Consider the following 21,602-nt stretch of genomic DNA (forward strand, 5'->3'; position numbering starts at 1 on the left):
TGAGATATTTATATAATAACTGAAAATATTAGATTGTCAGTCGTGGAAGTACAAAGAACTTCTAGTATAATTATTACATATATATTTATATATATATATATATATATATATATATATATATATATATTTCATTATTTGCCAATACTGTTAACTCAAAGTCTCATTATTAAATTCTGTATCAGTATTAATTTTGATTACAGTGTATTTAACACGCACACTTGTTTCTTTAGCTAACTCTACTTACGACTTTCATTTCTTTAGGTCTCCATTAAGTCTCTTCAAAAAATTAATTTCAAAAAAGATTATTTCTCTCTCTTTCTCACTCTTTCAGTCATTTCCTCCTCCCGTTTATTAATCATTCTATTTCTTTTACTATTTTACAATTAAAATTATTGCATTTTTGTCTATTTACACTTTTATAGTAGATTTTTCTAAAGCTAAACGATTTTTCACGAAAAATATCGATCAATTAAATCCGCTTTAAGGATCGATAACTGTTCCACGGATAAAACAGCATCTTTTTATCGCGCGTATCATTTTTTTTTTTTTCAATTGCTCGGCCGATAAAGCGAATCGCCAAATGGATTTGCAGCGTGTCTTACGTCGCGACGTGAACCGCTCGCGATCGAAATTGTGGGGTGATATGTTTACCCTCGTGGAATTCTACTTTCCCGGTAGAAGGATAAAAAAAGATAGAGAAAGAAAGAGTAAGGACGTTGGGCAACACGTATTGAATCGTCGGGTCTTGATACTAAAGCGAACACATGGCAGTCAACCTCGATCCGCCTTCGCCAATGATAAGATAAAGGTTAGTGCGTGTGCGTGTACGTGCGTGCATACGTGCGTGCGTGCGGCGTGTGTGCGTCAGGCTCGTAGGAAGAGATCACGTTGCATCGCGGTTCGCTCGTGTGCGTGTAATGTCGATGCTAGATATCCACACATTCGTGATGATAAGGTCCTTTTCGTTCTTTGCGGAAATTTCTACGCGGTCGCATCAACCGTCCGTCCGCTTCTTTGATATTTCCACTTTCTCAGTGGAAACGGCTAGTGGGCGACGATGGAGTATCTCTCTCCCCCCCTCTCTCTCTCTCTCTCTCTCTCTCTCTCTCTCTCTCTCTCTCTCTCTCTCTCTCTCTCTCTCTCTCTCTCACGCACGAACGAAAGAATCTCGTTGAAACGAGAGTTTCGTGATCCGTGTTGGTTCCGCCTTGTGAGGTTAGTCGTTTGGGGGCTGCAGGTAGGTAGGTATGCGCGTGAGTAGGCGCCATCGCACGACCGCCTACGGAGAAGGCATACTTCTATGAACGTGTTGGCACGTTCTCGCGGACACGGGCTATCTTGCGACTTAACCGAACCGTGTAGCTCTTAACCTATATGCTGTCTAATTAGAAATGCCAGCTTTATGAATTAAATTTTAGGATTGGAGCCCATCCGATATTTGATACCTCAAGAGAGCTAATGTTTCCGATTGTAGGAGAAATATAAATGCATATTATTATTATTATTATTATTATTATTATTATCAAAACATAAAATGTAAACTTCATTATGAAAGTTCGCAAATTATCAATCATTTTAATTATCGATTCAAACGTAACGAGATAATTGATGAGAAATCATCACTACCACAGTGCTACTAGTTTCTTATCAATATTATTTTCCAAGATGGTCTCTCTCTCTCTCTGTGTTAAAATCACTGGGATAATCTATAAATTGTCTAATAGTCTAATATACAAAAATATACAACGTCTAGTCGATCCGTCCCTGCTTTATACGTATGATTAGACTCGACGCTATGCACGCATACACGATACGTAATATATGCTGCGCATATGCACGCATGCATTAACGCAACTGTATGTGTATGACGCATGTGTATCGCTCTCCCAGTTAGTATGCACATAAATAAGTTTAGCTTATGAACTGTAGACTGCGATTTCAACGAGTGTGCCGCTCTTTATTCTATAAAAGATGAGTGTACACACATACATATATATATATATATATATTGTTTCTCCAGCGGCCATGGTCGCTTATCGCATTTACATTCGCAATGTGTCATAGTTCACGAATTTTTTTCCGCAGCGAACCTACTGTTATCGGGCGCGACTGTACTCTTTGGATTATACGCACGATGCCAATCCAAAATGCAAATATTAAAGTAAAACTATAAATACAAAGTGGTAATACGCGGAAAATTTGCGTATGACGAAAATGCAACAGAGTGCCAGATATCAATCACTGAATTAGAAATTCAGCTTGTCTACTTCGCAATCTGTACTATAAGTAGTCTCGACAAATATTACAGTCAGTTAAAAGATCAAATGAAATAATAAGAATTAACGCACGATTAAAACTAAAATTTGATCTGGCGAATAATGAAAGTTTAAATGGACGGAAATAAATTCTGGCAACAGTGATCAACACAAATTACTGCGAATTTTTGAACGATGGCCAGATTCATCAAAACCTGACACTTCCAAGATAAAATTCACTTATACAAACTTGGGTGTTCAAGCGACTATTTGTTTTGCTTTTGTCAATAAAATCCTTTTTGTATATATGAGAATTTAATGAGAAAATTGAAAAGTACGCTTAAAAGTATGTAATCTTTATACATTACAAATCTTTTTTTTCTCGGTTACTTCATATTTGTATCTAATTTTTCGAGTAAGGTAGGTAAGAGCTACATGAATATATATTTGGTTAAAGGCAAAGTATCGTATATCATAATACTAGTAAATAGAGACTTGGAGTTTGTCTTTCTTTTCCTCTTTGTTGCTCTTTATCGTTTCTATAGAGCCTTCTTCCCGTCAGCCGTGCCCGTGCATAAGTACATGGAAGAAGAGTGCGGAAAGCGAAGGCTATAACAGCCGCGTAAGCGAATGCGAGAGAAGAGAGAGAGAGAGAGAGAGAGAGAGAGAAAGAGAGAGACAGAAATGGTCGACGTACATCATTTGGGCGCCGAGAAGTCTGGCACGACCAAGCCAGGCCAGAGGCGCGTCTTTGGTTACGCGACTATTTGGGGCGCCAAGCTGGTGGCCGCGACGAGTAAACGGGGATTATGGAAGGGGACGGTGGGGTAAAGAGGGAACGTGTAGGTAGGCGTCCGAGCCAACGTCCACTGCGTTGAAGAAAAGTTTGCAGGGCTGGCGAACGAAAAGAAAAGAGGGAGGTTGCCGAAGGGGGCCCCGCAGGCCACATTCCAGAAGAACGCGAGTTTTCAAACATGCCTGGCCTGCGTGAATGTAGGTCCATGACCGATCCTATAATACGCACACAACGATCTTTTATAGGCTGTGAGCTGCGTGTTGCATTCGTCTCTCGTCTCGTCTCTCCTACGTCCAGTGCACGAATGATTCCCCCCATGGTGCGTCCCTTCCCTCTTAGTGCTGCTCTATCGCACCACACACACACACACACACACACACACACACACACACACACACACACACACACACACACACACACACACACACACACACACACACACACACACACGTGCACACACGCATACGTAAATCTCCCTTTCCCCTTCTCCGTCATGCTCTCCCTTTCTTCGTCCCTCGCACTATCCCGGACGACCAAGCCGACCGAGCTGGCGACACCCTGTCTGGCAAGACCGGCCGGCGGACAAAAGAGGGGGCGCCTGCTACGTTGCCACGTCCTCTGTCTTCGTGCTGCGCCTACCTTCGGCCCCAAGGACAAATCCGACGAGCCGTGCCAGCCGTCGTGGCGCACTAGGCGACTGTCGGTCTGCTGTTGCCTCGATGTTTTCCTTACGATGCATGACGCCGATATTATTCTCAGCTACTACTTTCATTTACCTGCTAGAATGCGAAGGAGAGATGTGGCATGAGAGAGATATAGAAAAAAATGCAGCAAGTAGAATATAGAAAAGTTGAAACTTCATTTAATTTAATTACACATAATCAAGTAGAAAAATTTTATAAATCGTTTAATAGAACGCCTAACATTTCTATGTAATGCAGTTGATATTACTGCCAATTGCTTGCTATTGCAGAAAATTGACAGGAAGATTTCTGTTTCACAAACGTAGGTTGTGGAATACTTGAGCGATGAGTCGTGCCTATATAACTACACGAAGGCCGATCTGTGCGAGAAGGCAGGTGCCTTCTTGCTGCACGGCGGACGTGTTCAAAAGCAGGCCTCATCGTGATGAGCGGGCACAAGAATAGCCGCCGTGATTCTTGGAAATAGAGTAGGGTGCCTCTTCAGAGAACTGCGAGAGGATTCGTCGGCATCCTTGGTTTCTGCCGGTGGCGCGAATCGTGGAAATTTACGAGGCCTCGTCCGCTTCTTTTTATCGGTCTATCTTGCTCACGCGCTCGTTCATCGAAGTACATGCGAGCGTGTACGGCTTGCGTCATTGCCTCGCGGGTCTCTCCGCGCGTCCGTATGCGTTGCGGCCTACGTGTGGCTAAGAAGAGACATGGCAACGGCGCGTGAAGCTAAACATATTAACTGTCGGCTCACGCCACAAAAACAACATGATCTCATTCCACGGCGCATATGCAAGGGGCTATCATATACCTCAAAATTTCATTCAAAAGCAACTGCGACAGCATGAAAGGAGGAAAGAGATGAGAGAAAGAAAAAAAAAAGGAAAAAAAGGAGCAGGATTTCTTTTATATAATTATATTTAGAGAAATGTATTAATAATAGACAATAGGTATTTAATAGTAAATTTGAAAGGTTACTGGTTTCAATTAGGGAAAAATAATTCCATTTCTGCTTTAATGTAGAGTTATAAGACAGAAACGATTTCTAATTCAATAAGGCTAACATTAGCTGTAAGCCATAAGCGCTTTTCCTGGAAGGCAAAATCCCCTCACCCACTAGCCGCTTTACCTGACGGTAAAAGTTCCTATATGCTACCGTCGAGTTGGATATGCGTACGATATACATATCACAATATTCATATCTTGACATACGATTTGCGACCTGATCTAAATTATACAACTAGATTTTCGAGGAATAGAAGCGTCTTAAGAGTGACTGAATCATTTCGATTCTTTGCAATACTGCTTCCGCTTTTAAAATCTACAAATGCTCTGTACATCATAATAAATTATAGAAAAGCCAGGAATGTTACGTTCCATGTGCGTGTTTCGACCTCGTGTTTCGAGAAGTCGAACGGAGGCAGGATCAACTTGAAGAGAAAGGCGAAGAAAAATCGGGGCTCCATGCTGGCTGCTACGGCGAACTGCTAAGCGGCACGCAAGCAAGCAGTCAGACATTCACAGCAGACAACATGGCGCCGAGAGCGTCGTCGTCGTCACGCCGGCGTGACGTTTCCCGCGCGCGTCATTAACGGAAGTGAACCCACAAAATGGCGGAGTTTTACGGCGCTGAGGTGTGAAAGGGAAGAGAGAAAGGAGAGAACAGAGAGGGTATCTATGCCTGGGGGCAGTTAGGTAGGCGATCGAGGCAGTATGACGAGGACCCTGTAGAAAGAGAGGAGGTTAGGTCGGTGGCATAGAGAAAGAAGAATGACTGGTAGCCGCCTTCGGCGGTAGACTAGTGTTCGTCGTACTGTACGAATGGAGCAACGATGTGTTGAGGGGGCGACCATTAGATAGAAAGAGCTAAAATGACGAAGGCGATACGTTGAACGCAGATAGTGCTAAACGAAGTGACGAGCGAGGTGGGGATACATAGAAGAGAGGCCGGGAATGCGAGGAGAGAGGTTTGAGGGAACGAGAGAGCAAGAGACGGCAATAGAGCGGAGGGGAAAGACCAGTGAGAAGCAGCGGCAGACTCGCCGGTGGGGATGAAAATTAGTTACGGCATCCAAGACCTAAAAGGAACTCCGGCGCCGCACGGTCAGATCGCATCGTGCAATGTTAAGCGTTAAGGTAGCCTCGTGCGTCGTTGACAGTGCCGGTTTCGAACTTTGTGATAGCTGTAACCTGCGTCGTCATTATACTCGGACTCGTGAGCGACGTAACGGTCATTGCGCTACGGGTGCGAAAAAGTTATGTGTGTATAATATTTTAAGTAAAAACTTTATTCTGTGAGTGAGAGATGCTTAGTGAAGATAATTCAGTGAAAATGATTCATTCGAAGCACCAACAATCAGTGCATCAACAACACCAGCAGCAAAATATGCGAAAATCTGTGGGCGTTATGGGTACGAGGCGTATCTTCACAACTGCTTTTAAAATCAAAGTTCTAGATTCCTATAGGCACGATAAAGATTGCCGCCAAAATCAACGTGCTACTGCGAGAAAATACGGTATTCATCGTCGTCAAATACAGAAGTGGCTACAATGTGAAGAACAACTCAGAAATAGCGTTGAAAATGGAAATACTGGGGCCGTTTCATCTGCGACTGTTTCCCCAACGAGCATTTCTAAATCGGATAGTACTGTGACGGAAGCCACAAGGAGTACCGTGACTCCAGCAACGCCGGCCTTGAACCTCAACCTCGCCAGACAGCACGGCGACGAGCTGACTACACAGCAAGGGCCCCCACCTTCTCATCCTCCGCATGGCAGTGCACCCTCCTCGCCCCAATATAGCCTTCAGACTACTACCACTGGCACGGCTTTGCCCCTATGCTTGACATCTGTGGTCTATCAAGAATATTCATCGGAACAACGTCTTCGTTTGATTGAAGAAGATAGAGTTCATTTACCAGAGGTTCATAGATACTCAGACGCGCAAGTAGATCAGGAATGTAATTATTATGTATTGAACGGAGACGGACAGCGAGATGCAGAAGCAGCCCCAGTATTCGCTGGTAGAAACGAGGTGAAGGTATATCAAACTTTGACGAGCTACCATTCACCACATCAAGAGCATCGATATGGCACGAATGATATCAACAACAGCACGCATAATCATTCGCCGAATCATCATCACCCGCAGCAGCGAGAACAAAGTTATGGGAACGTCGATTCATTCGACGGGAGATCATATAGCCTGCTACTAGCGCCGTCGATGATAAAGACAGAGCCAGCGAGTCCAGACACAGCGGCGACGTCAGGTCCGTACGAATCGGCGGGATCTCCCAGTGGCCCACGGGCCCCACTCTCACCGATACCACATCGAAGCGCCGATAACGGTGGCTCGTCGTCGTCGTCCGTTCACTTTGTGGACCCCTCACGAACCCCTACGAGCCCGTACCTGCATGTGCACACGCATGAACACGCACACACGTGTCCACCGCTGAATTCCGACAAGTCGATCCCGTCGCTTCTGCAGCAGGAGAGGAGAGAGTCGGATGAGACGACGCAGCATATCGAGGAAAAGAGAGAGGAGGAGATACAAGAGAAGACGGAATACTGTACGACATTGATCAAAGAAGAGGTGCATTTGGAAGAAGAGCCGTATGACGATGGGGAAGAAGCATCTTCGTGTATTGACTATCAACGACCACCTGTTAGCAGGTCGTCACCAGATAGTTCAGGTCCCGTAAGCCCTATATACGATCGCAATGGTTACTCTTTGCCTTCGAGTCCTCGTGATTCCGCCAGCGCCGGAAGATCCAGAAGTAGCTGGTCTGATAGCGAGATGGATCCTCTCATTTCCTCCAACAGTTTGAATTCATCCGGCAATTTTACTCGCAGACGATCTTTTCCTTTGCGTTTTAAACTCGACGTTCTCGATGCTTTCCATCATGACAAAGAGGTAAAAGATAATCAACGAGCTACTGCAAGAAAATTTGGCATAAATCGTCGTCAAGTACAAAAATGGTTAGAACAAGAAACGGATCTCAGAGGTGAGATTGCCCTTCGAGGAGATTCGCGTCAACGATTGGGCCCTATCCAGGATGTCGCTTCCGGTGACTCACCGTTGGATCTGACGATAAGTTACGCTTCGAACTGTGTTTCATTGTTGCGTGACCGACTTGAGACCGAACATGAACAGTCGCCATCGCATGCCTATCGTTGCGATGTTGGTTCCGTTTCTTCTCAACATCCCTTGTATTATCAATACAACGCTGGAGTAGAGCCATCTTCCGAAGTGGAATCCGTAGGGCCCTGCAATCTATCTTGCTCTGCAGATAGCCGTACTACAACATCGACGACATCTTCGTATCAGGAACTATCTTTAAAAGAATCTTGCTACACGGAGCCTTCAATTAAGACATATTGTTATTCGCCTAGGGCAAACTCCGTGGTTTCTAACTTTTCTGAAGGATGCGAGCAAAGATTTTCACCTTTGAAGAGACAACATTGTATATTTTCTTGTTGCTACGATATGATACCATCGCCGAAAAGATTTTGCGATAGATTTTTAGACGTAGACGATGTACCTCCTCAACTCACGCCTCTCTGTCTTGTAAAGCCGAAATTGACACGGGAAGTCTCCCCTTCTCAAACGGAATTGATTACAAAACCAATCAGTAATGTATCGACTTCGAATAATCCTGATGCCATCACCTTCAAGCCTTATTTAGATAATCCTGTAAGTAAACCCACGAAGAAATGCGTTGTTCAGCGCGATTTATCTCCTATCAGTGGTCATAATATTAATAATAATAATAATAATAATAATAATAATAATAATAATAATTGTCAGATAATTTGTAATTTAAATGAGACTCAAAATCACGATTATGATTTTGAGCTTAATTTACAAGTGCCGGTTTCTTGGAGGCCTGATGTAGGTTTATATACAAGACTCCCGCAAAGAAGTGCATTTGTTAGCGTATCCTCACTTTATATGTAACTTCTTTCTAAATCTCTATTGTTAATGATGAAATTTGATAGTAGAACATTATAAATTTATGAAGCAATTATCTTTTAGTCAATATTTCTTTCGTTCTTTAAGTTTATTTAAATGTATTTCTCTCTCAGCGTAGGGAAAACACGGAAACGATCAGATTATATTATAGTTAATTGGCTCGAGGGTGTAAAAATTGGGCTTACAGGTTTCTCGGGTGAGAATGTGCCGGCGAAAGATCGATTGGTGCGTGATCTACTACACGTAGCAGACCACGTAAGCACTTATCGTTTCCACGGATCGTTGGTACCGCGTTATACATCGCGATAAAGTCTTAATCGGCCATTGGACGAACCGAGGCGTGGAAGGAGATTTTACATGGTCGCGTCCTCGGCTGGCGTCTTCTAACTTCACCAGATCTGCTTGATTCTCTTCCCCTCCACCGTTCCATCCGTTCGCTCCTCTCGAAAAATCGTATAGATATCCTGGTAGATCTTTTTTCATCATTTATCATCGAGATTAGAGATCGGTGGTTATCGGCTAGGCCGTTTAGAGGTCGAATGCGTTTGCTATAATTACAGAATTATGTCAGAGAGCGCAGTCGTCTACTACGTCGCATCAAAGAAAAGTTCGCGGAAAGAAAGCCGAAAAATTTCGTAAAATGCGATGAATTTATTCTTGCAGCATGAAACGTGATGAATAAAAATTGATATTGTAGTCTTATAATATGCAAGATATTTTTGATTTGGCATAGTCCATGAGTACGAGTCTATTCGGTTTCTTATATCATCATTGTACATTGTGCTGCATGGATTACATCAGACGAAAACAATATTTTTGGAAACGATATTTCTTCCATTTTTTGTTTTCTACGGGAATCTATTCACCGACGGACGTTGACCGTACTATTTCTTGGTAACACGCCACCCATGACTTTCCGCGAACTGGGCGCGTGATCGCATTCATCGCTGGTTACGAATATGCATTCTATCTGCAGAAATCGTTTAATTGCTCAAACAATTTCTTCCATGTGCGCACATGTGTCACACGCGTACCACCATTATATAATGATACTTTGTCATTTTCTCCCCGCCTTCTTATTGTTTAACAGTTGTCTATCTTTTGCTTTTGTTCTTTCTTTTCATTGTTCTCTCTTAGTTAGATGATGGTCTATTTGTATATATATATATGTGTAAATATGTAAATATCAAAAGAAACGGGAAGAAATGTGACATTGTTGATTTTTCGCCGCACCGAGGACTATTGCAATGCATTCGGTGAATATATGTATTATAATGTTATTTTAAATGTTTAGAGTTTAATCGATTCTTCCTCGGGGAGAAATATTCTATTTTTATATGATCCCGTCTGAAAAAACAAAAAGTAAAAAAAAAAAAGTTATAAGAGAGAAGATGAAAATTTGAAATAAAATGAACCACTTCCGCAGAGGCCATTTCTCGTGCCTTTTTTATATCGGTACAAGATATGAATCATTTTTTACGAATGGACGCATATATTTATGGGTTTGTCATAGTGCATATATTAATATTTCTAGGAAATAAGATATAGATACGACAGAAAGAAAGAGTAAACAGATTTGCTTATTATGCACTTCGAAATTGATTTGGCAAATAATAATGATGTTTTACTTTTAATTAATTTGTTAACAATAGATACGAACGTGATTGTGTTTTTCGTACCAATGTAAAACGATGATAATTAATTTGATAAAATTAAACAAAATATGTAGAAAGGATTAAAAAGACACACGAGAATGGCTCTGAAAGAAAATTGTGCCTTATGTAATACATTCATATTAGAAATAATTATAATTATAATTGCACGAAGTATCGTGCGTCGAAACTCAGTCGTGAGATAAGAACACAAATCAAGTTATATTACATATAATATTATAAAATAATGCTTAAAATATATATTATAAATAAATATATATATATATATATATATATATACATATATTTTTTAGGCATTAATAGTATATATTAACATATATTAATTAATATTTAGCATAAATTTAGTGCGGATTATCTATGTTATCTATGTTTAATATTATATATTTAATTAACTATATTCAAATTATAAAAGTTTCTTTTGCATTCGATACTGATAATTGACATCGAGTAATTTAAACAAAAAAAAAGCTTTGGCATCGGCATTGAGAGAAATGCTCTGCTATGAATTAATATGAATTAATATGAATAACGAACACAAGAAATACTATCATCTGCAACATTGAAATATCTGTATTGATGATCAGTGATGATACTCCTGTTCAACTGTCTCTTTAAAGAAGAGGGACAAGCTATAAATTTTTAAATTAATATACTTATTTTATTCTTGAATCCTTTATTCCACAAAATTTCTGTTCAAAAAAATAAAAAATATAAAAAAATATATATATAAAAAGTCAAATTTTCTTTATTTTTTTTTTTTATATGTTACAATTAATTTATTATACAAGTAAATTTTTTAAATATAAACATCTGTCTTTCTATACTTAACTCCCAAAATTCTTGTAAAGGAACTTGTAAGATTTATAAACTCAAGATTTTTAATCTTGAACTTTATTCTTATTTTTCTTTATTCTCACGTAAAGACAGATGAACAGTCATAATTATCATAGATAAATATTTTTCATGAATGAAACCTCGTTCTCGGTGCACTGAGATCGAGGTACACTACGATCCTCGAGTAGATAAGCAATTACTTTACTGACTTTGCTGGCGAATTATCAGGGGGAAACTTTTCTGAATCATTGTTAGTTGATCGTAAGGAAACTCATATTAGATTGTAAGAGATATCTTCCTCAGGCCGGAAAAAAACATTGCGATATTGATCATTGTATAATGTAGATTTTCCTCAATTTCTTTGTATCGGACGATGAAATTCTAAGACTATCACATTTAAAATAGATTTTACGTGGTAAAAGCAAAAGAAATTGCAATTGTCGACTTATAGAGATCGTTAATATTTTAATTACCGAAGGAAATTGATGTTCGGTGAATTTTTAAACAATCAAATGGTTGCTAGGCGACTGGCAAGAAGGGCAATTCTGTAAATCACTGCTGCAGACAGGGCAGTTACGTTAATGTTTCAATATTCACGCTTAATCGAGCTCATTCGTGGTGCGGCATTATCCAACGCGATTGCCCGCGCGATCGCTTCGTACCGAGCTCTAATTTATCGTCTCATGTGTAATAAACTCACGCCATGATAATTATAATAATTATTGCCGTGGAGCAATATACGCGATCAAAAACATTTCTCTCCTTCCCACTTCTTTTTCAAGTGGGAAGGAGCATAATTTTTATTTAATCTTATCAGAATTTTCTCATATTTTAGAAAGTGCGGAATAAACTTAATTTTTAGCTTGTTAATTAATTATTGAGTTAAGAGAGGATATATCTTTTATTGTAGAACAATTCGCCAACCAAGTCCGAGGATCGAAAAATCGAACAAGGGAATTGTGCCTTGTCCACGATCGTTAAAAGTGGTCGAGGTGGCAGTGTACAATAAAATAATCTAGCGTAATTCTAAGCCATAATAAGTTACGTAATGCCATAATACATTTTACATAATAAGGGCAAGGTATGACTGATGAAAAAAAAATTTGCGATCGCGTGAAAAATAAATCATTGCCGAAGAGTGCCTTGTGTGCGTGTGTTTCGAATGCATTCGAGTGCGCTGTGTGTGTGTGTGTGTGTGTGTGTGTGTGTGTGTGTGTGTGTGTGTGTGTGTGTGTGTGTCACGTACACACTGCAGCCCACAAGAGTCTGTTAACGAGAGGCATAAAGCGTATACAAGCAATATTTTTTAAGTGCATAAAAAGGGGGAAGTCTCGTGGGCGAACCCCCGCGTTTTATAGTCTATACAACACACTAACAAATATGTTGTAAGCATAATGTTCGTATGATATGTGTACAAAAAAATTTATATATATGTGTATATACATGAAAATCTTAAAGCGGATATATATATATATATATGTGTATTAGAAGAAACACATAAATTTATCTGACTATATATATCGAAAAATTATATTTTGATACGATCAACTTACAACGACAAACGCGCCTCTAAATTCGCCCGGTGCCTTCGAATTGCTCGTGCCTTAAGGTTCAGACGCGAGGAGGAATCAAGAACCAAAAGTGTCGCCAAGTATTCCTCGCCGATAAGCGTATATATTTATTGCACTGTATCCGAACGCAATTGCGGAAACGCAATTAGTGTACAGATACGCCAGTGCCCTCCTCACGCGCAATATCAGTATTTCAACGATTCCTTATTTATTGCTCTATTGTATCGCGATGACGTAAAGATTCATCGATCTCGTAACGAGACTTGGTAGATTTGGTCTAACTTTGCGTCCGTCGTCATCTCTATGCCTTCCCGATCGCATACGTCGCACACTTGAATTTCTCTTGTCACACTCTTGCGTGCAATCGACGTAATTCGCACGGTCGAAGATTCCGCGATTATCCGGTGCTTATCACCGCTAACGCGTTATCTTGCGTTTATTGGCACGTACTCGACCAACGTTGAGAAAGAAAAGGAAAAAGAAGAAGAAAGCATACGGTTTCTTCGACGGTTCGTATGACAGTCGAAAGTAAAAATTGAACGGCATTTTCATGTTGCAAACGATCACGATACTGTTATCAATTCTGTATTTTATGTTATTTTATTACACGTTTTTTTTCCTCATTATCGAGTTTTGTCCGAAACAACCATATCCGTCATTGTGATTTATCGAGAGGAAACGAACGGAAGAGAGACAGAGAGAAAGAGTACGTGAATATGTGTGTGTGTGTGTGTGTGTGTGTGTGTGTGTGTGTGTGTGTGTGTGTGTGTGTGTACGTGTGTACGTATGTGAATATCCGCAGCAGAATATCGGAGAACGAGAATGAAAATGTATGATCTTAATGTCCGAGGAGTGCAAGAGAAAGGCATCGAGATACAAATTCTTTTTTTTTTTGTACGTTCTGAAACGCAAGAATTGTATTAAATATTGTATCATATACACACATGCCTATAGATGATATAAAGCGCGCCAAACAACACCGGAAATGTCCATTTTGGTACTCACAATGTTTTGACACGCTTTATATAACATAGAATCTTTAACGAATTTGAGAGAAAATATAAGAGATTATTTTAAAAAAAAGACACTCTCTCTCTCTCATTATTATCCTACTTGTTGTTTCTTTTTTCAGCTTATTCACGCAATTGATTTATCATTCTTGATGATATAATAATTAATTAAAATAATTTACATGAACGATGAAATACGTTCCTTCCAATTTTGTCTGAGAAAGTAAATCAAATTAATTTACTTCAAGATTATTCTGTAAACGTGAAGGTAATATTGCGATCAATAATGAAAGTTTTTGATATTTAAAAAATTGTATAATAATATTTTATGTTGAACGTTTAATTAATATTGTAGGTGACGCGTCTATTGCATCCAGACGTGTTCATTAATCCGTTCTAAGGACTCTGAAAAGCCATGTATGTACACATTGTTTTTTTTTTTACCTAAGAAGACACGATTTTATCGGAATGGTTTAAAGAAAGTATATTGCATTTGACGCAACAGCTCTTTCTTCTACTGATATGATTCACGAGGTCTGTCTCACGCGATTCTACAAACCTTACAAGCACTTATCTCTCTGTCGAGCATTTCAGTGGTTACGCGTGACGCAGTATGGGAGAGAAAAGTTCCATTCTCTCGTTACATCGATTCAAGCATTTCCGCTTGGATCATGAAACGGCAAGCGATGACGAGTCGAAAAATTTCGTAACATCACCATTAAATTAAATTTTGCCATTATCGCCGCTTTAACCTTTCGCACTCGAAATTATTTTTATCGTAATATGGAAATAAACACACTACGTCAATTTCTATCTCATGGTATCAAGGCCATCTGAGTGAGAATCTATTCCAAGTTAAATCAATTTTGCTTTACAAACATTTTAATTCGCATACATCTTTCCAATTTGAAGCGATAATTCGTACGTCACAGAGGGAAACGCTGATTTTTCCATATCCCTAATTAACGAGATTTGTTTCGAAAAGACATATATTTCTGGTACAAATTCTGCGTTTCCAGCAGTTGCGCCTGGTTGCGCGGGAGGGGAGGGGGGGAAATCTCGAGTTCTCGAGAAGTAAGAGAGACACGACAAGATGGAATCGCGCTCCTCTCGCAATTAACGATTTACGTAATTTCGCGCACGACTTACGCGAAGTAATTTGCGGGTTTACGGACTGCGTTCCTAAAGAGGAACGCGCTCGCTCGCTCTGCTCGCCTCACTCGCTCCGATATCTCGCCCCGCCGCGCGGATTAGAGGCGCGATGCGAGATAAGCGCGAGCCAAGTCATAGAGCCTCACGCACATCGGTCTGGTACCCGTGCACCGATACCCTGCGCCGATTGCATTGTTTTCCGTTATCGCGCCCGATTGGATTGGCAGCTCGCGCAACCGCGGTCTCGCGCGTTCGGCTCTCCAGGAACGCATCGGACGCTCGTAACGCGTAACGCGGCGGCGCACGCACGCGCACACGCACACGCACACGCACACGCACGCACACGGGTACGTGTGTCGCACGTGTGAGCCTTGCAAGGAGAATGCTCCTCGCTCACGTTTGCTTTGCTTGTCTCCCGCATTTCCCGCTGTTTGGACTCACGTAACCGTGTCAATTTCTGCCTATAGATGTTTGATCTTGCCAAAAAAATTTTAATCTTTTATATATATATATATATATATATATATATATATATATATTTTTTTTTTTTTTGTTGGAGAATTATATATGCGTATATAGAATTTGTATTACGTCTGTATGCAGATTTTCAAATCTCTCGCGAGCAACGTTGTAGAATGCATACCGCACGGTGAATTCCTGCTATGCAAATGTATGATTTATTGCCGATGTTTATCATTGCGAGTCCGGTAACAGGGAATAAAACGCTTACTATTAAAAGGAAAGGAAAATATAGAATGAATGACATATATGTTTTCATATCCTCTATGCCGATTCTCCGCAGCTAATGGTAATGATGATTAATCAATAAATATCATTCAGTAAGAAAGTAATAAAATATTTATAGATTTATTTTTTAATTATATGAATAAAAATAAAAGGATTATTAATGAATGTTACTTTCTAATTATTAATTCCAATTTTATATTCGTAGTTTATTATAATAATATGATATATGCGTTGAGCACTTTGGTTAATGATTTTTTTAATGAAAAATATTTCCGTAAATATTCATGTACAATAAGACTTGAACGAGTTAGCAATTATAATAATAAAAAAATTTCTCAGTCGTTTTGCAATGTAAATGACTTGGTACCAATGGCACCTGAGTGGATTGAGCAATCGCATACGACAATGAAAAAGATGAAAATTTAAGATTAATTTCATAGCTCGCTATTTTAACATTTTAATTATATATATGCATATATCTCGAAGTTTTTGTTGCATAATAAAGAACTCATTATGATTGTTTATAAGAATTTTCACAAAATTTTCATGAATATTATTACCACTCCCATAAAGGAAACAATATTTCTTTGTTATTTTATATAATTTAATTTACAAATAAAATATTAAATTTATTTTATTTATATTGTAATTGTTGTCTAGAATATTTTAATTTAAAAAAAAATCGCGACGTTCTAATTTAATATAAAGAATGCTTTTTAAAATTAACTTTTAATTTAACTTATAACGCAAGTTAATTGTTTAATTTAATTTTAACGCAAGTTTTAACTGAGTTAGTTTTTTGTTTATGTAACGCAATTAAATTAATTTTATAGGCGATTAACTTTAACTTAATTTAATTAAAAAATAAATAGTATTAATTTACCCAACTCTGGATTATGGGCGACATATACAATTCGATTTGAAAAGGGAAATCAATTGCATTTCTTAAGAGGATTTGCCTGCCGTACTGTCGTGGTTACATCGCGATAATAAGAATATTAGCTGTTTTTATTATAACCACCGCGTGTACGCTGAGCAGAACCTTGAATCGAAGCCCATGACTGTTGCAACACACCAATCAACGCCAATAAATGCCACCGGCTGGTGCAATGCAATTAGGAAGGGTGCAGTGGCACGATAAAAAAAAAAAATGACTCCGACGGAATGTAACAGTCCGACTGTATGTTATGAAGATCAATTTGCGACGATCGACGCCGATCGAGCTCCCTCCCGTGATTTAACGATCTCCGTATATCTAATGCCGCTCAATATACATATATATTCGGTCAGTTTCCAAATTCAAGTCTCCGATCGATGACGTTTCGAAAAGCGTTAGGGATACAATAGGAAGGCAAATCTGTGTGGCAGGTACTCAGCCGCGCTCCCGAGAATCGGGACCATCGTCTCCGGTCCATTCTCCGACCGGAAATACAAAAGCACACCGAAAAGATTTCTGGCGTTGCTCCAACGTCGTCCGAGAGCCGACATGGCTCCCCGACGAGTTCTGTTTGCGGAACAGACAACCAGCGCAACGGGCAGACAAAAGTCTGAACTTTCGGCGATTATTCCTTTCAGTCGTGTCGTCCCCACTGCGGATCGTTGATTTTTGTACGTTAAATCACGTCGCGGCAGGTGAGGTGAGGTAGACAACTGGCAAAGGGAAATGTATCAAAATGAGAAATCGGAAATGTTCCCGTGAAATAACGAGCCAGCGTCGCTGGCCGAACCTAGTCGAACGTGCTATTTGCCAAATACTATTATTATTCCTTCATCTTTCAGCAATCGCGATACCTGACGGCCACAGTTTCTATGTCCCACATAAAGTGTTCTCGTTCTCTCTCCTCCGTTTTGTAGATTAAAGATAAGGCTCGAATGATGTATTAGAGCCTTCCCTTAACACCGCTCCGATAGATAAACGCTCTCTGCTTTATTTATTGGCAAACTATGTAGAGTAGATTTACATTTTTCAATTCGTACCATTGTTACTTGTCGTCGTTACAACGAGATATTTTTCAGTAAAATAAATTAACGATAAATTAATGATCGGAGGAACTTTGAATTGCATCGCGACTTATCGATACAACAGCGATATATTGGTTTTTTTTGAGCTCGGAATTGAATGTCACCGCGATTAGTCGGGATTGAACTACTGATGATTGAGGGTTGAGATTATATAGCGTAATTGCAAGTCGATATGTGACGATAAAGATATACCAATCGAGACGAGGTAGACCGAAGAGACAAGAATATAATCCGCAACGTAACATTTGATCTAAGAGACCTTCAGGCGCGTAACATTCAAGCGGGAGAGATGATCATTTTCGCGATGGTTGCTAATTATAAAGTGCAACTCGCACTCCGAAAGCCTGCCTCTTTGGTACATGGTGTTTTCTCGATGTCTCGCGCGGCAAGGAGGAAAAAAGAAAGGAAATCTCGGAGAGAATTACTCGTCGTAATTTCTGCAACAATGAGAAAAATCACCGTTTGCGAAAGATTAACCCATACATAGTTTTATCTTAGCGAGATCTTTGTCTTCTTTTTCTCTTCAGTTCCTTCCTCCTCAGTGTTTTGTCTTTGTCACTTTTACATTATTCTTACTTGTACATTATTACGATAAATACAGGATTTATCTCTTCCGACTCATCTGTTGAAATTATTTGTATTTAAAAATGTCTCAAGAAAGGAATATCGGATTCGAAAAACTACTGTGAATCGGATTTATAATTACAGATGTAAAAAGGCGATAAACGTCGTGGAGAAAGTACACACGTTAAATGTGCGAACAAAATTATACGACATAATACATAAATGACTGCGCATTATGAATCTCCAGAGGTGATCATTGTTTTAAGTAAGGAAGAAATTCACAAGAGATATCAAGATACCGCGCTGATTATATTTAAGGTAAGAAAAAATTTTAAATCGAATTTTAAATCGAACGAAATCAATCGAGGACTTTTTAAATTGCAGGAGGAACAAAGCAGAAAGAAGGAAGTTGTGAGCTATCTTAGTTTTGGAAACAGTCGCAGGACAATGGAATATAGCAGAAACGGAAATCATCCCGTTATTATACATAAATCTACAGATTCTGTGATTACACAGAATAGTCATTTATCCTTACGGATGTCAAAAGAATATCTTAAATCAGATGAAAGATGCGCGATAACTTAATGAATACAAAATGTTACAATTATTAGTTTAATAAATTATTAGTTTAATAAATTTAGTTATCCTTGTTAACATTATGATGTTGATCTAAAAATTTATATCCTCTCAAGTGCTGTAACCATACAGAGTGACTTATATAAAGCAAATGATATGATTATTTGCAAAATTTAAGATCATACAAAAAATAATTATACTAAAAGTTTCACACAAGAAACATTGTATGTTAAACAAACTTACTTTTTGAATAAAAGAATAAAGATTGCAAAGTCAATTTTATCTTTTTCCAGTATAAAATAACTTTTAAATTAATAATTTCTATGTATAATTTTATAATAGTATTTTGTAAAGAATTAAAATTAAAAATTACGTCGATTAATGTATCCAAAACCGTAAAGTTTAAAAATAAAGTTCTTCCATCTCTCTAGAAATCCTGCGATATCTCATGTCGCATGTAGTGTCAATAAAAAAATTTTTTAAAAATGCCTTCAATGAAAATAGCTTGCGATTCAGTTTATACAAATCATTTTATATACAGCATTTGAGAGAATTTTGTCATAAGTATTTAATAAACAACGATTTTTATCTATTTTTTTTTTTCATTCTACCAATAGACCGAATCTTCGGTTTTGTTAGATTCTTTTATAAGAAAAGATTATTGTATAATAAATACAGCACAAAACATACATAACAAAAAGTATTGTACATAACAATCACAGAAAAATTATTTTATCACTTGTGATAATGACATTATCTGTTTTTCGTTAGACGTTATGATGTAATTACAATTAAATGTAAGAAGTTATCCGGATAACTTAAATGCTCTGACATCCACTGAAGCGGCGTCTCTAATGGTGGTACAATGCCATGGGTGCGCACTGTAACTATAAAATTGTTAATTGTTAGTCAATCAATTCAATTCACTAAATAAACATGTACATAACATCTCTTTAAAAAATTTATGTAACGTTTTATATACCATTTTCTTGATCTGGAAATATTTCATTTAACAAATGCTTCAAAGTTTTTCTTTGGCCTTCTTCACTCATTGGTTTTACAAGTTTTTGTATATATTTATCTTCACTTGTATAACAGCGAAAAGGTATGTATTTAAATCCCTCTTCAGTACTAGTTTCCATAAGTCTTCCATTTACAGACCAGAACTGATCAAATTTGTCATTCATTATACCATTCCACAACTGTGTATGATCCTTTTTCTGCATACTAGAGACAATTTGGGCCCTATGCTTTAAAACGTCAGCTTCTTTAATGCAAGAAAGAAAATGTGCCTCTACAACTTCTCTAAAATCATATAAAATTGCATTTATATCACCCATTATACTAGCGTTTCATAATTTATAATTATACATATAATTTATACATATAGTATAATTTATTACATACTTGTTTTGACAATGCATTAGAACATTCTCTGGAAACTTGTCAAAGTGAACAACAATGTTCCAAGGCAATTGGATGTCATTGAAATAAATGTCCAGTAAAACACCAATTGGATAATGCCATTTTAATGGCATTCCATTAAATTCCAACCACATTTCATGCTCCTGTTTACTGTCACTCTGTATGTGTCGTATAAAGTGTTTCCGAACCTAAACATCAATATCAAAACAACATTATAGACAAAATTATTTAGTCTACCTATTATTCGCAATATTTGTAAAGCTATAGCAATAAAATTCTGTTCAAATAATGTGCAAAAATTTATTACCTTCTCTGTACATAGTGGAAAATAACTTAATCTAGGCACCATCAGATAAAATGGGTCGGGTCCTTGTAAATCACAAATTTCTTCAGAATTGAGAGTAAAACAGACTGGGATCTTTCCATCCCAAATTTCTCGCAGTACCTCCCGATCATTTGCCATTGCTTTAAAAATATACTCGTACTAGTACATTTGTAAATTAAAATACAACTTGACGACAAACAGTCGGGAAGTTACCATTAGGTTAGGTTGCATTTTCGTCATAAGATGAATAAAACTAAAGAGGGAATGTTTCTACCAGAGAGAAGCCTGAGAGTGATCATGGCCGCGTTTTAGGTAGTCTTAGCCTGAATCCTCATGCAGACACCAGCGCTTTGACACAGATTCTGATTGGTGAAAAATGAATAGTGGGGATAAAACTGCGAATGAATCTTTACTATTTATCCCCATTATCCGTTTTTCACCAATCAACGCTCGGTGTCAAAGCGCCGGTGTCTGCATGAGGATCCAGACTTAGAGACGCTACAATGATTGTGTAGTGTCTCTAGATCTAAGTATACTATGTCTATGGATCGGGATGGCTGCTCTCAGCTTCTCTCTGGTTGCAAGAATAGTGCTTCATATCAGACAAATTTTCGTGATTATCAACAGAGCTAGCGATCGAATAGTAATTGAAGACTTTATGGACTATTGGTATAAAAGTCTCTCAACCGTTGATATAAATCCCCAAAAAATTAATTTTTAAAAAACGCATGATTTATTAATTCATTATTTTAGTTTACAAAGACTCCTACAAATATAAATGTATTTATGATAAAATATTATATATTTTGACGATAAAATTTTCGCTTAGACATTTATGTCTAAAAATGTCTCAACGACATCATATCTACAAATGTCTTTCTAATAAATTCATGTCATCTAAATTTTTATATTTTGGAATTGTCCGAACTTTATTGACTGATTGATGAATGACTGATGAATCTAATCAATTAATATTGTAGTTGTATTG

The 21,602-nt window shown here is 38.3% G+C and overlaps 3 protein-coding genes across 4 annotated transcripts; 2 read left to right on the forward strand and 1 right to left on the reverse strand.

Moving 5' to 3' along the window:
* The first annotated feature begins 575 nt into the window (after nucleotides 1-575).
* LOC105424330 (uncharacterized) lies at nucleotides 576-18,947 on the forward strand. 2 transcript variants are annotated; one of them, XM_089072166.1, is made up of 5 exons: nucleotides 576-808; nucleotides 13,926-14,071; nucleotides 14,159-14,220; nucleotides 18,433-18,606; nucleotides 18,673-18,947. In XM_089072166.1, exons 4-5 carry the CDS (start codon nucleotides 18,511-18,513, stop codon nucleotides 18,871-18,873), a joined length of 297 nt encoding a protein of 98 aa, XP_088928292.1. In that variant the 5' UTR covers nucleotides 576-808; nucleotides 13,926-14,071; nucleotides 14,159-14,220; nucleotides 18,433-18,510; the 3' UTR covers nucleotides 18,874-18,947. The 2 variants fall into 2 exon arrangements, with proteins under 2 accessions (XP_088928292.1, XP_088928290.1); XM_089072164.1 differs by lacking the exons at nucleotides 13,926-14,071; nucleotides 14,159-14,220 and having other exon boundaries at nucleotides 577-808.
* On the forward strand, nucleotides 821-12,846 carry LOC105424329 (uncharacterized). Its single transcript, XM_089072158.1, has 2 exons — nucleotides 821-3,248; nucleotides 4,061-12,846. The coding sequence occupies exon 2, from the start codon at nucleotides 6,049-6,051 to the stop codon at nucleotides 8,698-8,700; it is 2,652 nt and encodes an 883-aa protein (XP_088928284.1). The 5' UTR covers nucleotides 821-3,248; nucleotides 4,061-6,048; the 3' UTR covers nucleotides 8,701-12,846.
* A 499-nt stretch (nucleotides 18,948-19,446) lies between the features above and the next one.
* On the reverse strand, nucleotides 19,447-20,889 carry Atg5 (autophagy protein 5). The gene is made up of 4 exons (XM_011634509.3): nucleotides 20,597-20,889; nucleotides 20,272-20,477; nucleotides 19,847-20,169; nucleotides 19,447-19,751 (listed from the first exon to the last, which is right to left on the reverse strand). The coding sequence occupies exons 1-4, from the start codon at nucleotides 20,750-20,752 to the stop codon at nucleotides 19,639-19,641; spliced, it is 798 nt and encodes a 265-aa protein (XP_011632811.2). The 5' UTR covers nucleotides 20,753-20,889; the 3' UTR covers nucleotides 19,447-19,638.
* Nucleotides 20,890-21,602: the final 713 nt, after the last annotated feature.

Source organism: Pogonomyrmex barbatus, unplaced genomic scaffold (genome assembly GCF_055798465.1).
Source record: "Pogonomyrmex barbatus isolate J1 unplaced genomic scaffold, ASM5579846v1 scaffold13, whole genome shotgun sequence".
Taxonomy (NCBI): Eukaryota; Metazoa; Arthropoda; class Insecta; order Hymenoptera; family Formicidae; genus Pogonomyrmex; species Pogonomyrmex barbatus.

Coding starts and splice junctions, on each gene's coding strand:
- LOC105424329 (XM_089072158.1), top strand. CDS start 6,049: ATGCTTAGTGAAGATAATTCAGTGAAAATGATTCATTCGAAGCACCAA.
- LOC105424330 (XM_089072166.1), top strand. CDS start 18,511: ATGACTGCGCATTATGAATCTCCAGAGGTGATCATTGTTTTAAGTAAG. Junction 18,607..18,672: donor CCGCGCTGATTATATTTAAG/GTAAGAAAAAAT, acceptor TTTAAATTGCAG/GAGGAACAAAGCAGAAAGAA.
- Atg5 (XM_011634509.3), bottom strand. CDS start 20,752: ATGGCAAATGATCGGGAGGTACTGCGAGAAATTTGGGATGGAAAGATC. Junction 20,478..20,596: donor TTCCACTATGTACAGAGAAG/GTAATAAATTTT, acceptor ATTGATGTTTAG/GTTCGGAAACACTTTATACG. Junction 19,752..19,846: donor ATTTCCAGATCAAGAAAATG/GTATATAAAACG, acceptor ACAATTTTATAG/TTACAGTGCGCACCCATGGC.